The 15,632-nt window shown below is 34.1% G+C and overlaps 1 protein-coding gene across 1 annotated transcript in view; it reads right to left on the reverse strand.

Annotated features, from left to right (window-relative positions):
* The window catches only part of LOC149079624 (poly(A)-specific ribonuclease PARN-like), a 101,734-nt gene that overhangs the window by 10,574 nt on the left and 75,528 nt on the right, over window positions 1-15,632 (reverse strand). Inside the window, exons 8-10 of the mRNA XM_089240434.1 lie at window positions 5,263-5,391; window positions 220-303; window positions 19-82 (exon numbers count right to left, since the gene is read on the reverse strand). Coding sequence (XP_089096560.1) covers window positions 19-82; window positions 220-303; window positions 5,263-5,391 — 277 coding nt within the window. The remainder of the gene's footprint in view (window positions 1-18; window positions 83-219; window positions 304-5,262; window positions 5,392-15,632) is intronic.

Genomic DNA, 15,632 nt, shown 5'->3' on the forward strand with positions numbered 1-15,632 from the left:
AAATAGAAAGTTACATACCAATATTAGTTGGGAGGTATTCTGTTAGCTTGCTTTTTAAACTAACTAAATCTGAGAACTCTGTCTGCAATAGATAAACATAAATACTCACTTACAGCAATAAAATATACTTTATTTTTAAAAAAAAATGGAAATATCATACAATCAGCCTTTACTGGTATCAACTTTCTTTAAAGTAAATATTAATTTTCTTGTACCAACCTCAAGAACACGTTCACCAATGAATTTGGTATCATACAATTGTCCGTACATTTGTTGTGTTGCAGTCTTGAACTCTGCAACAGACTGAAAATTCAATAAATAAAATTATATATGAAGTGTTTTTTTAATATAGTTTTTTTACTGCACATGATCCAGGCACTATTGACTAATTTATTATGACTGCATAGTATCAAGAGTTAGATACTGAAGCTACTAAAAGTGAAGAAAATGCATGGGTCATTCTCACGAAACTGGACAAGAAACTGAAAAAAAACCATCAAAAATAATTGTGGACCAAAAAAAAGTAAAAAATTCTTAGAGACACTTCTTTATCTGCTTATAAATAAAATACATATAGTCAGCAGTGAAATTTGTTTAAAATTAATGGTTAAGAAAAAAGTTTAATCATTTTTAAGAGATAGGCGAATCAGACATGATATTTTAGCTATTTCGTCACTTAACTTGATATTTATGCTTGATTCTCGCAACATGTTCTATATATTTTAGTAGTTTATTTCCAACTTGTACAAGCACTGATACTCTGCATAATTTTTTTGTGAATTGCATTTTTATTTCTTTTTTTATTTGTCTCTCGCTCCTTTTTTCATCAATGTCATGGAGGGGCAACAGATTTGTCTGTGTTTTACTAGAAGCATGAGTTGCATTCTGAAAGCAAAAAGATGATACACTATTGCAGATTGATTTTGCAACAAAGAAACTTGTTTTTTTTTCACTTTTTTCCCGCTCAACTTATGATCAAAATCAACAATACATACTATGCAGTACAACATTTATTTTACATTGAATACGAGTGGATTTAGCATAAAAAATCTTGCACACCCATTAGCGACTTGAAACCCTATGGGAAAACCATAAATGTTGCAGGGGCACCAAATCAGTGGTAATAAAAAAAAAAATTATTGCAGAAAAAAATTATTTAAAAAATCTGCGTGAGAATCTCATGCAATAGAAATAAAACTTCTGGTCTGATTTGGCATGACTAGATTCACTTTGCCTCACATCTCTTTTACTGGTCACAAGGTATCAAAGCATGGGAACACACACACACTCCTTCCCATACTAACCCAAATTTTCCTTTCTTCCAAACTGTGTGCATCGCCGGGAGGTCCTGCGATTCCAGCAGCATCACTGGGGTAGGGAAAGGTAATAAACTTTGTCCAACAGAAACCACAAAATGGTTCAAGCAACCGTTTTTAAGGGAAAGGAAAGCTTACTTTATTTTCATTCCACTTTTGTCATTGAGAGGGAAAAGAAAGGTTACATCATTTCTGTTGTAATTTCTCTGTTTCACTTTTTCTGATCTCATCGGGACCTGGAAATTTTGCCCTGGTTATATTTAGCCCTGGTACGCTTTGCCCCAGAAACTTTTGCACCTCACATTTCACCTGCCCTGAACGTATGAGTGACTTACTGTGTGAGCAACCATATAAGTGGGTGAGTGACCAAATGAATGTGAAATTGACTGTAGGAGTGAGTTAGTGACCGTACAAATAACTAAGTGAGTAACCGAATGACTCACCACATGAGTGACCATATCTGTGAGTGTGGAATTGACTTTATGAGTGAGTGTGAATATCTGTGATTGTGCAATTGACTGTATGAGCATATGACCGTATAAATGTCCAAGTGAGTAAGTGACCATATGAGTGAACGAATGGTTGACCATATGTGTCCAAGTGATTGACCATATCAGTGACTGAGTGACAGTGATTCACTGTGTGAGTGACTGTATGAGTGATCAAGTGAATGATCATATGAATGACCAAATGAGTTACCAATCGGATGACCAAATCGTTGACCAAGTGAGTGTCTACAAAGATGATCACCCTCTTATAGCTGGTTATTTTAAAAGTCTTTAATAAATGTCTTTAATAGTAAAAGGCTCCACAGAGAGCAGGCAGCTCTCTGTGGAGCTGCCTGCTCCACATTATACTAACATTATACCAGCAAAACATGAAAATTCAAATATTTCCATCTTTACTTCAGAAAATGGAAGTCAGGTGGCAGCATGAACACAAAGCAATCAAACTCAACAACAAAAATACTTTAGGGTCAAGCATACACACAAAACAAACATTCTGGCATGTGCCGATTCATTGGAAATTCCATAGAGGAATGTATACAAGATGTATGTTTGGTTAAGTAATAGTGGTACTTTAATGGGCCCTAAGAAATTGGAATTTGCTGTGAAGTATAAAATAATTTTTTTCAAAATTTAGGTTGCTGCAAAACTTTTCAACATAAGCTGGAGTATTACAGTTCTGAAGAAAAACATTAAAAGTCCCCTAAGGTACCCCCTTAATGCTTCCTTCATACGTCAATGCATTTGCGACAACAGTAGACATTATATGCTTTGTGCAAATGTTTGCTGCATACTCACTTAACATTTATACAAGGGGCAAAATGTCAGGTGTGAAATGAGATATCTGGTCCAACCCACGTAGTCATACACTTGATCACTCATATGGTCACTCACTTGATCACATTGGGTAAATGTCTAACTTACTTGATCATTCATACAGTCATGTTTACTATACGGTCATTCATACAGTCATGTTTACTATACGGTCATTCATACAGTCATGTTTACTATACGGTCATTCATACAATTGCTTATACGGTCAGGGCAGGTGAAATGTCAGGAAGTATATGTCCAACTCACTTGGTCAATCATATGGTCAGAGCAGAAGAAATATGAAGGAAGTAAATTTCCAATTCACTTGATTGCTCACTTGATCACTCATATGGTTAGGGTAGGCAAAATGTCACGGATAAATGTCAAACTCTCTTAATCACTCACTTGTACCATCATTCATATATTCACTCATATGGTCGGGGCAAGCGAAATGTCAAGGGGTAAATGTCCAACTCTCTCGATCACTGATAGGGGTCACTCATGCGATTGTAACATTACCTTGGGCCCCTGCAGAATAGTCCTAGAGATCTAGTCATTTTGAAATCTTATTTATTGTCTGATCTTTAATTCCCTCCTGAGAACCGGTCCGCTATAGATTTCCGCTGATCGGCCAACATTGTTTATATTTCAGTATTGCCAGATTTCATGTCATAGTTGTATTTTTATTCTGAATAGTTATGCAAATAGCAGTTGTTCTGTCATTACGTATTAGTTTTCCATTCAAGAGCAGAAGATTGTCAACCAACTCAAATCAATTGAGCCTGGGGTTCTATTTTTCACTTTGGCACCTGTGGTGCCCCCTTCCCTAATTTAATGCTCATTCATGAGTTTCACTGACTCCCCAGAATCTCTTCAGAAAACCTTTGGAAGCACATAAGGGTGTGCAGTTTGAGAATCCCTAAATTAGGCCCACAATTTTTTTGGATGAATTTTACTTTTTTTTTTTAATATTTGATGCAAATAATCCATAACATATATGCAGGATGACTCAAAATTCAACAAACTTTTAGGGGAGGTAGAAAACTCAAAAACAAAACAGAATCACATAGAAATGTATGACCGGAAGCCCCAACCTGATCAGCTGGATGATAAATGAATATGCAGAAATAACTAGCCAATAATGAGTGGAAAAACTCTTTAGCGCCTTCAAGCGTGCGTAACTGTGTATGGTAAGAGCTTTGAGCACTCGCTGAGAAACTTGACACACATGCACATGTACTATAGTGTAAAGTACCGATAAATAGTATTCCCACCCATTATTGGCTTGCCATATCTGCATCTTTGTTTATCCCCCAGCCGATCAGGTTGGGGTTTCTGATCACACATTCCTGTATTATTGTGCTTTGTTTTTGCATTTTCTACCTCCCCCTAAAATTTTGTACATCAAGTTTTTAATCACCTTGTATATATATACTGTACGTTGTGGAAGCTGAGGAAACTATAAATTCCTCTAAAGTTACGCGAGCAATGCTTGAAAGATCTCGAATCCTAGAGCACATGCAAATTCCAAAGCCTTTTCTCACATGAGTGGGCTGGCAACTGGCACATTTTGGGCATGAATGTCCTGAAACCATGTATGTTTCTGGAAAATGTCTTGATTAAATGTCCTCTAAAGACAGCTACATCCACATCTTTAAAATTTGAAAGTCTAGTCTTTGAGATACTATGATATCCTATAACTGCTGTATTTGAAGAACTGCAACTTAGTCTGTGATTTTTCAAAAATGGTTAAAGAGTTGATGGATATATATATATGCCATACTTTGATACCACATTGCTTTTATTTACAACAGCATCAACTTCAGAAATTACCTTAAGTTTTTCTTTAATCAAAAACTGTTGGGGCGCGGTAGCCCAGTCGGTAAGATACTCGCCTAAAGTACCAAAGGATGTTTAGAGGTGTCATGAGTTCGATACCCGGTTCGTTCTTGTCAGAAAACTTTCCTGACACAGGGGTACAACAAAAAACTGTGACTTGACAGCAGAAAAGAAATTGCTACCACAGGGAGTCCCCCATCGAGGGATTAGTGCACCAACCTTTCGATGAGTATAACAAACACGCCTGCCATTTGGAATCGGCAATAAATTGTAGGTCCCGGTCTAATTAGCCCTCGTGTGCAGAAAATGACCATGGTGCGACAAAAATGATCAAAATCTATTTTCTTACGAGGCCTCTCATTTTGAAGCAAAATAAATGTGAAGCATTCTTAATGTGTAGCACCAACTCCTACCCCACAAATTTAATTTCTTTTTCGTGCACCATATTGGTTCAAATTTCTTCCTGAACCCCCTACAAGCCATAGAAGATCTCCCCCAATAGTTCAGCAAGTTAATTCTCTGAAACCAATTTCACTGAATCATTTTTGGAATGTTCTGTACTCTTCTGTTGATTTTCAGAAATTTGGTTTTGAATTTGTTACAATAGATTTTTCATTTTGTAATACTGGAATTCACAACACATTGTCCCTATGTAATCTTATCTTTACCTTTTCCTTGGATGGGGAAAGTTTTCATTACAACAAGCTTGTCGATATAATGATATTCATTAAAACAGGATTTGACTATTTCATATGAACTAATAAAACATTAAATGCAGTTCCACCTACCCTTGGCAGTGCTCCTGCTTTGATGTATAGCAAATGCATAACATCTAATGTGCAATTGTGAAACACTACTCTTTTATTTGATAAATTTTGTAATATCTGTCGTATTCCAATTTGTTGAGCCAAGGAATGCTATAAAAATAAGAACAATTGGAGCAATTCAAATTATATATACAATATATATTATTTTTTATATATATTAATTTATAATTTACCAGTACTAAATCGTCTTACTAAGAAAAGTATGAAAGTAATAGCATTAGCAGAATGCTAAATCAAGGTTGTGTTTAAAACCCATCTCAGCCCAAATTGTATTTTCAAAAACCGTGGGTTGCTTTGGAAAAAATTCTTTTCCCATAAGCTAAACATTTGTGATGATTGACTTTTTTCTGATTTTTTTGTGTGACAATTAAATTTTTTTACTGATTTTCTTCATGGGCACCAGTGTGATGATGGTTGTTTTTCACGGCACCAATTATGTTGTGGTTCAAAATTGTTGAGTACTATTTAAGTTGACAGTACTCCAAGAAAGAAAACTTTTGGCCTGGTGATCATATTAGTGGGGTACCATTTTTGAGTTGTTACCGTGTCCGCAATAACCCTTTGTGTGTCGGTGAGTAATTCTCCTGAATAAATATGTACTAGAGCATTTTAACCGAAACAATTAAGTCACAAAGAAAAAGGAATATGTCAACACACAGAGATCTAAATGCACATTAGGTTCTTTAATTCTTAATTCATATAGCCGAAAACAAAATACCAAAAAAAAACAACGATGCTGAAATACCTTACTTTACTTATCGAAAAATTAAAAATTATTTAGGTGCAAAACACAAAAAACTAAATATTGCTCCAGTTTGATTTTTGCCCAACCACTCAACAAAATTTTAAAGAGAAAATTTACTCACTATCTCCCATATTAAGGTCACTTCATTCTTGACAACCGAATTTCGATGAACAGTTCCCTTTAACTTGAACACTCAGTACGGACAGTTCGTTATTTCATGTCATCCTTAGACGGGCGAATCTGCTTGGCCACTTGAACGATTAATGTCCTCTATCTGCTGAAGCAACGGTCCGTGCACATGCTTTACGATGTCGGAGCATCGAAGTTCTCCATCTGTACTACCACTCGGGGTAGTGTGGTCGAAGTACCATCCTTGGACTGGACTGCAAGAGACAGCTGCTGGGCTTCATCTTTCTGGCATGACAGTAAACCTTCCTTTCTGGATCAGTTGGGAGCAACTGATATGACGAGACGATGCTTCATACTGTTTTCCTTGAGCTTACATCTTCAAGTAAAATGTTACGACTTTTGGCAGTTCCAAATTAAATAGGGTTTGAGTGACTTGGGACTTATGAGTTTCGGGGGATCTTCAAGTTACGTGGGTGGGTGGGGGGGATTTTTCAACGGCGGGACCACTCTTTCTCGTGCAACTGGTCCCGATGAACTGCACGCCTTCAAAGTTTTTCAGTGATAATATGTAAATTGAGTGATGGGCGGGGCTTGAGAAAACGCACCCTCTAATTCGTCGCGCAAACTGCGTCATCCAAAATTTTATCCAATTGTATCACGAGGCGCGAACACAAACATGAAACCAAAAGAAAAACATCTTCTCTCAATACGGGGTCGATTTAAGAAAACGAACGGCTTTCAGCAAAGTTTATAATTACAACAATAATGTTCAGTATAAGATTTCCGGATTAAATGCACAAATATTCATCAAAATGAAAAAACATAAACATCATTGTGTGGGGAAAAAAATTAGCTTTCCAACGATATGCGACATCATATATAAATATTCTTGTTTCGCGACATGCCGAAAAATTTAAATCCAAACAAAGGAAATTCTTAAAAAAATTCAAATTCAACACTTTCTCGATGACAGAGAATAATTTCAAGCATATAACATTATTTCAAAAGTTTCTCTCAATCACAATATTTTACAACACTAGTTTTTTTTTTCAAAGCATCGGAAACAGTGGAGAGAAAAAGGGAAAAAAATACATACAAATTTTTAAAATTGAAATACTCACACGGTCTCAAAATTATTTAACTCTTGATTAACAAAAATGCTTGTTTCCCTTATTTTAAAAAGAAACATCCGACTCAGAATATACAAAAAGCGAAAAATCGGCTTTTCAAGAAAAAAAAATATATATACAACAGATTACGAACAAGTGAGAAAGAAAAAAAAGAAAAGGAATCTTATCTTCCTTTTACATGTACGGGAGGCATTTGCGTTCGTGCGGGAACAAGAAAACTGACTCATCAATATGGCGATAATATCTTTGATTATCAGTGAATCATTAGGTGTCTCTCTCACAAAAGAAAGGATATATTATTCAAAAGAACACGCATTTTCTTGTTCAATTTAACTCGGAATTTCTCAAAATTTTACAGGAAGAATCAGAAAAATTCAAGGAATTTGTTGTTGAGCTGAAATGATTGAGATGTCAAAGCATTTAATATTTAGGATTTTCCGACAAACACATAGAGTGTGATGCATAAAGAGTGTGTGTCCACTCTGTACGAATGATCTGTGGTTCAGATCTCGGGCATTTTATGAATATCGGACAGAATGATAACACAAGAGGAAAGGAACTAGACAACCACGAGATTCGGTTCAGCTTTCCACAATAATATAAAGACAGAAGCTCAAATATTTTCCACGCTACAAACACAATTATATTTACATTTAGCAAATTTCACTTATTTGACATGACAATACTGGGTTGAAATTATGTCAGGCTTCTTTGTCAAAGGGGGGGGAAAGTGTCCTACTTTTCCCACCGTGACACATTACTGGATATAACTACAGGGTAATCATAAAATAACTTTTTCAATATGCAGGCCTTAATGATAGCAAAAATCAATGAATGCAAATGAAATCCAAGATATAGCTTTAAGCATAACTAGCTTTTGCAGTTATGGTTTTAGCTACAAAATTTCAAAAAACTCAAATGGCAACACTTTTAATTATTACTAGGTGATCTGAGCAGTAAAAACCATGAATGGCATTGGAAAGGTATGTGTTGTAACATTAATTTAGGTCCCCGCAGAAAAGTAGTCCTTATTCTAGTCATAGGCGGAGATAGACTTGGAAGTCTGGGGGGGGGGGGGGGGCACGATGATGATGATGATGTCAATTTATATATGCATATATACATTAGATTAGTCAACTTCACCTTTGACGCCCACATCTCCACCCATGATTATAGTCATTTATATAGAATTTAAATTATTTTACCTTATTTTTTTCCGGGATCGGTCGGCAAGATCATGTGTCCGCCGATTGGCCGTCGTCTTATATATTTAGTTGCCAGATTCAATATTATATTTTTCACAATATTTCCTTTTCTCTCATGAATTTATGTAAATTAGATGCAAGCTCAATACCATACCCTCGATCTTATGATTGGTTCTCTCATGAAGCATTGTGGGATGGCTTCTGTATAAAACCAGTTGGAGATGTGCAGGATCACTACTGCTTCTGACTTCCTATCTTCATCACTCAGTCGTCACGCCCTGTTGAGGTGTGAGCCAGATCGTCTCTCAGATAGAACAATGTGCTAAATTTGGAAAGGTGTGCCCGGGGCACCTCACCCGTCTCATCGTTTGACTTCATGTGATAATCCAACATCGTTGTGATCCTGTCGCCTGTGGATTGGTTAGTGGCCAGACCGGCTACCCTCGGACGTCCGCCTCAAGTTTTCTACGCAGTGGCTGAGCTGTAGCCTCAACGCATGTTTCGAGACACCAAACTCGTCTGAACCTGGGGGTGAACTATCTCTGCAGTCCTTAGTAACTACTAATCCTAATGAACTACCGGTCGGAGGACTGAAGCTAAGGACCGCTTCGACTACTAGTAGTTAAGAGGTACTATGTACTACCAGTCCTTAAGGTCACGTGACGTGAAACAGTAGTTAGAGGGGGAGAAAATTTTTGGTTTCGAGAGTAACAGATCTCTAACCAATCGGGATGCTGTTTGAAGCCTACAACAACTACTAATTATTTAACAATCGTTTTTCCGCAGTGGGTTGTGGCAGCGATTTCATGTTTACAAACAAACATGTTGTAAACAAACTTTTTCCGAGGGACTCTCCATACATTTTTGTTACCCGTGTTTTGCAATTTTTTTTGCTAATATCGCTGGCTAGTTTAATTATTTTGTAAACGTATGAGGACGTTGCATTTTTCATCTTGCGACTTCTTTTTAGAATAAGATTCAGTATATAATAATAGTCAAAGTATTTTTCTTGTCCGAGCTCATGGACCCCACTTTTAGATGATTGAAGAAGCGAGTATATGGGACCCCAGCTGCATATATGTGGGTCGCATACTGATGAAATCAAAATTTGAAAAAAAAAAAATTCTTACAACAGAACGTAAGATTTTAAATTAAGGTTACCGGCACTAGTTGAGCCTATGGCCGTAATGTGCCTTTTCGGGGCAGACTTTCCCTTTTTTTTTGGGGGGCCTTCTTCTTGAAAGGGTTATTATGCAAAATAATTATAGAATTTTTGGGCCCCCTATTCACCTCGGGAGCCCTACTTGAGGCCCCAGCTGAATACTATTTTTAATATTGAGTGTCACTTTTTTTTAAAGACCAATTTGTTAAATGATTTTTTATTATCCATTTTTATTCCTTTTTAAATTCATTGAAACAACGAATTGCAAATTCTTTCTGGAGCAACTAAAATAAATTATTGATAATTTTACAAGATAATTATTTTTAATTTTATAATTAAAAGAATTAACTGCCTTGCTGCGTATTGTAGTTCTGTATTTTAAACTATGGGTTTCTCCTCAGTATTAAAAAATATTATCAGAACACGATTCTCTATGAATGAGCACTTACCTGTTAATGCAAGTGAATACTTCAATATTTAAAAGATATATAATTCTATAATAAAGATCTTTCATCAATTTATCTGTTTCATATTTAGCTTCCAACAAATAACTTCACCTGATAACTTTCATTTGATCGTATATTTCAGTTCATTAGAAGATGAATGATTGATTGAAGTTGATTAATAGAAACATGAATTGAATAACAACTTACACACATGATTTGTCATACAAACACATTTTATTTCAAACATATATTCATAGAAAGTTATCATAATCACAATTTATTTGTTGTACTTTTCTTAGAAATCGCACCTTTCAAGAATATAATTTTTTGAGATTCATTAATTTTCATCTGCATCTTCAAATGTTGATTTACCTGAAATTAGAAAGAGGAATAAAAAAACACTTATTATGCTTATCAATCTTTAAATGTACTGTATATTTTATTTCAAATTATAACAATCTTTAGTTGCATAAGTAGAGATAATTCGTGCACAATAGCACTTTGTCGACTCGCCACCATTTTATCACAGTAGGATCCAAAATACATCAACTGTGTTTTACAAGGGAGGCCTGGCATTGCACACAGATGCACTTGTTCATGTCTAGATGTATTTACCTAGGGCTTCACAAATCTTAGGAGCCAACATTGCAAAAAAGAAAATCATACTGACACCTAAAATTTTCTATGCAGATCACAAAATATTTGGAGTTTATGTCTGCATCTTCCAATATGTGAAGATCATCACTAAGTGCTGAAAAAGTTGAATATAATTTTTTTTACTTTGGATTATTTTTCCTAAAAATATGCTTGGCTGCGAAGAAATTTGGCCGGCGCCAAAAATGTTTTTCAATTTTTCGAGCCATGTTTCTACCCTAAAATTTTGGTCAGACAGATGAAGTGAAAAAACCTACTGGCACGCAGCTTACTTAATATTTTCACTCCCTTCAGCTTCGCTCTAGAACACATCCTTAGCAACCTCTTGTAGATCGGAGAACTCCTATTTAAATTAACATACAAATTTTGCAGTGTTGTATGGTCTCGCTAGTTAAAAAGTATAATATTATTTGTCGTCAACTATATTAATTGTTTTAATATTTCCATTCACAAAATTTGCTAATCAGTAAATATGATAATAACATTTTCAAAGAATTAATATTGCTTTTCAGTTAGCAAAGCTTCTAAAGGTTTTTTTTAATGTCCTCCCCTCTCATTTATACGTATAGCCAAGACAAGTTTTTCAACAGTACATGTTTTTACTTGCACTGGTCAAATTTTGAGTGGTACAGGTAGCCATTAAGAAATCTATCTTAATTTGCTCAATTCAATTATGTCAAAAAGAGTTGTTCTTTCAATAGTATCTGAAAAAATTATGATTATAAAGAAAATTACTCATAGCAAGATATTTCTCGAGAAAAATCAATATGGTATGGACTAAAAACAATGCCACCTTTCCCCCCCCCCCTGCTTATTTTGTTTTTGCACATATAAAATGTGTTGCTGAAATTACAATAATTTCAGAGGGAAGTATGTTTTATATTGAGAAATATTCAAGTGATTTTACAGTTTACAATTTTTATGAATTTTCTCAACTTAAAATTGAATGTGTATAAAATAGGTATTTTATTCATCATGCAACACAAATGAGACACTGAAATACATTTCTTAATAAACGTGTGAATTTATGTAATACAGCCTCTCCGAAACGCTATTATGTCTGCGATCTGATATAACGCCAAAATTCTTTGGGTGGGATGGTGACATTAAATCGGGGGTTCGACTGTATTTGTTCCTCTAGGGTTGTTGATACAAATGAAATCAGTGAAAATGATGCGACACAATGTTAAAATTTATGTCATTAAATCATGCATGGAAATATTTTATTTTACATGAAAATAATAATGGAAACTGTTGCTCAAAGTCAAATACAAAGAATTAAAATTACCTTTGTTTGCTCTGGTATAATTGTTTGGTAACCTTGAAAACCTTCACATAACTTCGTAGCTACCTACAGCCAAGTTCCTGGGAAACAAAATTTTTCAAGAGTTAGAAAAGTCTCACAAATGTATATACAATATATATATATATATATATCAGCTGTTTACTAACAACATCGTTAAAAAATAAATGCTTGTTAAAAGTTTAAATGTTAAAAGTTTCAGTTCCATAACATCTCAAAATGTTATATTTTAAAGTTCTTAAGTATTCGACATGGAAATTTTTTTTCTGTCGTTACCCATACACACAAAATCAAAAACAATTTTTGGCAAAAAATTCAATTTGAACACACACAGCAAGGACATAACCCAAATACTGAAGTAGTAATATGTTTCAAACACGAATCTGCTTCCTTTCATTATAATATATATACCTCAGCACTAAAAACTGTGCCTGAAATTAAAACTTTGTTTTTTAGTCCCATTGTACGAATTTCATTTTTTTATCAACAAAAATATATAATGATTCCTTATTAAATATTCATCTCAGAGTGCAATTTTTAAAGTAGTAGCATATGATTTTTTTCTGAAAATTTAACTTTCACTAAGTATTACAATATTGTTCATTTGAACAGTTCAAAATATCAAATCTATATTTTAATCCTTTACATTAAATTTAGTGCATGAGTTTTACAAAATTTAATATTTAACATTACTGTCAATTTTTACCATGCTTTATTTCAATTTCACCATTACTCATCACAAAAAAATTAAAATTTTTGTCATTTAGGTGCTATAATTTATTATCAATGAATTGTATTTGTAATTATTTACGCATGTGCTCAATTCATTTAGACATAATTTTTCATTAAAAAAAATTAATGTAGCAGAAAACATAGAATGTAAAATTTCAATTTGATATTATCGTAATTGAAGATTCATCTTTCATTCGCCATGTAAATATTTTCAATACAATCCAAAGTATACATGGGCTATTTGATATTTTTCAGCATTACCAAGTGGGATCCATTGCCCTATTGATTGCGTGACATTATGTCCATTTATATTTTTAAATAACGCATTTACTGAGCAAAAAATTATTAATAATATCTCTAACACTTTTCTTATATAGTTCGATAGCAATAAAATAATTCTTACCTCAGTAATGAACATGCTAGCACTTCGTCGTGGCTTCGATCGCCGATGTCAACATACACATATGTATACTACAGCAGGTTTTGGAGGATATAACGATGAATCACTTCAACTTTGATGACACCGAAGATATAATCCAAGTTTTATCTGTCATTATTATCGTAAAAAATTTTTTAATTCGAAAAAAAACCAGCATATTTCATCGCTAAATATCACAGCGAGAACTCGCGGCCAGAGACGAAATTTCCTCTTTTCCAAGATGGCCGCCGTGAACTACTTTTCTTGCTGCTTTAGGACTGGTGCTAGGCAGTCCTTAGCAGCGGTCCTAAGTAACTACTAAAAAAAAAGTCCTTAGCTTAGAGATAGTACCGAAAAGTCGAACTACTGGCCATCTAAGGACAAATCGGGGCTTAACTACTTTTTTTCGGCGAAGGACCGGAGAGATAGTTCACCCCCTGGTGTCTGGAGTCTTCTGCCGTGAAGTAGACATTTTGGAGTGTCTTGTGGACGACGTGAACTAATAATTTACATGAATATTTGGACATGGCGGTGAGCTCATTCTGTTTTATTGTCTCTTTGTGATAATTGAGAAAATGTTAACTGTAGTAATTGTTTGTTAAAATGTTATACTAATAGTTAATAGATAATTGAGAATAAATGTTTATAGTTTAATTAAAGCCTTGTTTCATTCATTTTCATCCATTCAATGATTACTGGGGTAAAAATGATAAAGAACTGGGAAATGCAAGACAAACGTAGCAGTGTAGCATCATAAACATCAGCACAGGACACAGACAAACATCCATGTTGAAACAACAAATTCAGATCACATTATTACTGCAGGAATCCTCCCCCCCCCCCCACAATGGTTAGTGCATCAACCCTTTGGTGAAATCTTTCTTTGCCTGCATATTTCATGATGCTACTATGACAAATGGCGTCACATTTCCAGGATCAGGAATGAACATCAAGACAATCCAACAGAACAAGAGCTGAAAAATTAACTTCAACATTAATTAAATAGAATCATTAATCCAAACTCTTGGTCTTATTGAGTATTTAAAATTATTGCCTATTTAATCTATTTACAGACTGAATTAGAAATTGGCAACTTGCCATTGTGTCTGAAAAGTTTTCAACCAGTGTGTGTTGCCAGCACCGACTTATGAAGCAGAGACATTATGGAGCTGGGTACTCACAAACAAAAATGATAAAAAGACTACAAATAGCACAAAAGAGCATGGAAAGATGTGACAGTGACAAAGTGATATAGAGCGCCAGATCAATTTATTAATTTAAGATCTACATCTTCTTCATCATGGAGTTCACTATTAACGTGATACATTATTAGGACATTGTTTATGCATTTTAATTATCCATACCCCCACCCCTTCTTTTTTTAAAAAAAACCCCAGAAAACAGCCCTCAGAAAAGCCATAACCCTTCCATTTGTGCTATTCAGCCATTACACAAGATCGTTCAATCATCCAGTACTGATTCTTACTTTTTTTCTTTTTTTTTGATATAATCTATCACCTTCAACATCATTACAGAAATAACTGATTTCAGCGTTTAATATAAAGAATATTGTTTCCTTGTTTATCAAATTTTTTGGTCCATGCCTTCAATCATGATTCGTTTTTTTCTTTCTTCTTGAAAAACTGCAATATTTTCAATCATTAATTATCATATTTCCCCTCCTCACTAACACATCCTTTTTTTTATTCTTATCAATAAATTGGATATTACCAAGATATATCTTTAAAGAAATAATCTAATTGAGTTACTTTGCACTAAAAACAAATTGATTATAATATGTATATCTTTCAAGTAATGACTATTACATACTATTACAACATAAAATTATCTAAATTAGGTATATTATATGATATATATTGCATATGATGAGCTTAAGTACCTTACCATACTTCCCTTATATGCGGGTTTTCTTAAAAAGTATCATACATTTTCAAAAATTATAAGAAATTTCCTATGTTAATTAATAGGATATATAACACAAAAAATGATTTTAAAAATCTTAAGATAATCATTCCTAGAATTATAGTAATAATAAATTATAATATAATTAAATATTAAATAATATAATAAATAATAATATAATAAATAATAATATAATAAATAATAATATAATAAATAATAATATAATAAATAATAATATAATTAAATTATATTAATAGTTGGAGAACTATGGTCTAGACGTGTAGCAAGTGCCACATTTGTGCTTTAAAGCTACGAGCCCATTGCAAACCATTTTCAGCTGCACAATCATGGGTATTATCAGGGCTTCACGATGGAAAGCCAGATGAGGGGCTGATAGTTTAAATAAAGGGCAGTTATCCCAATTGGATTTTCGAGGACAAAGTTGATCGTGGAAACTTGCCAGAAAATTCGAAAATTGATTTTA

This window comes from Pholcus phalangioides, unplaced genomic scaffold, assembly GCF_987345545.1.
Source record: "Pholcus phalangioides strain wild (caught in Gottingen) unplaced genomic scaffold, Ppha-v1.0 ptg000012l_1, whole genome shotgun sequence".
NCBI lineage: Eukaryota > Metazoa > Arthropoda > Arachnida > Araneae > Pholcidae > Pholcus > Pholcus phalangioides.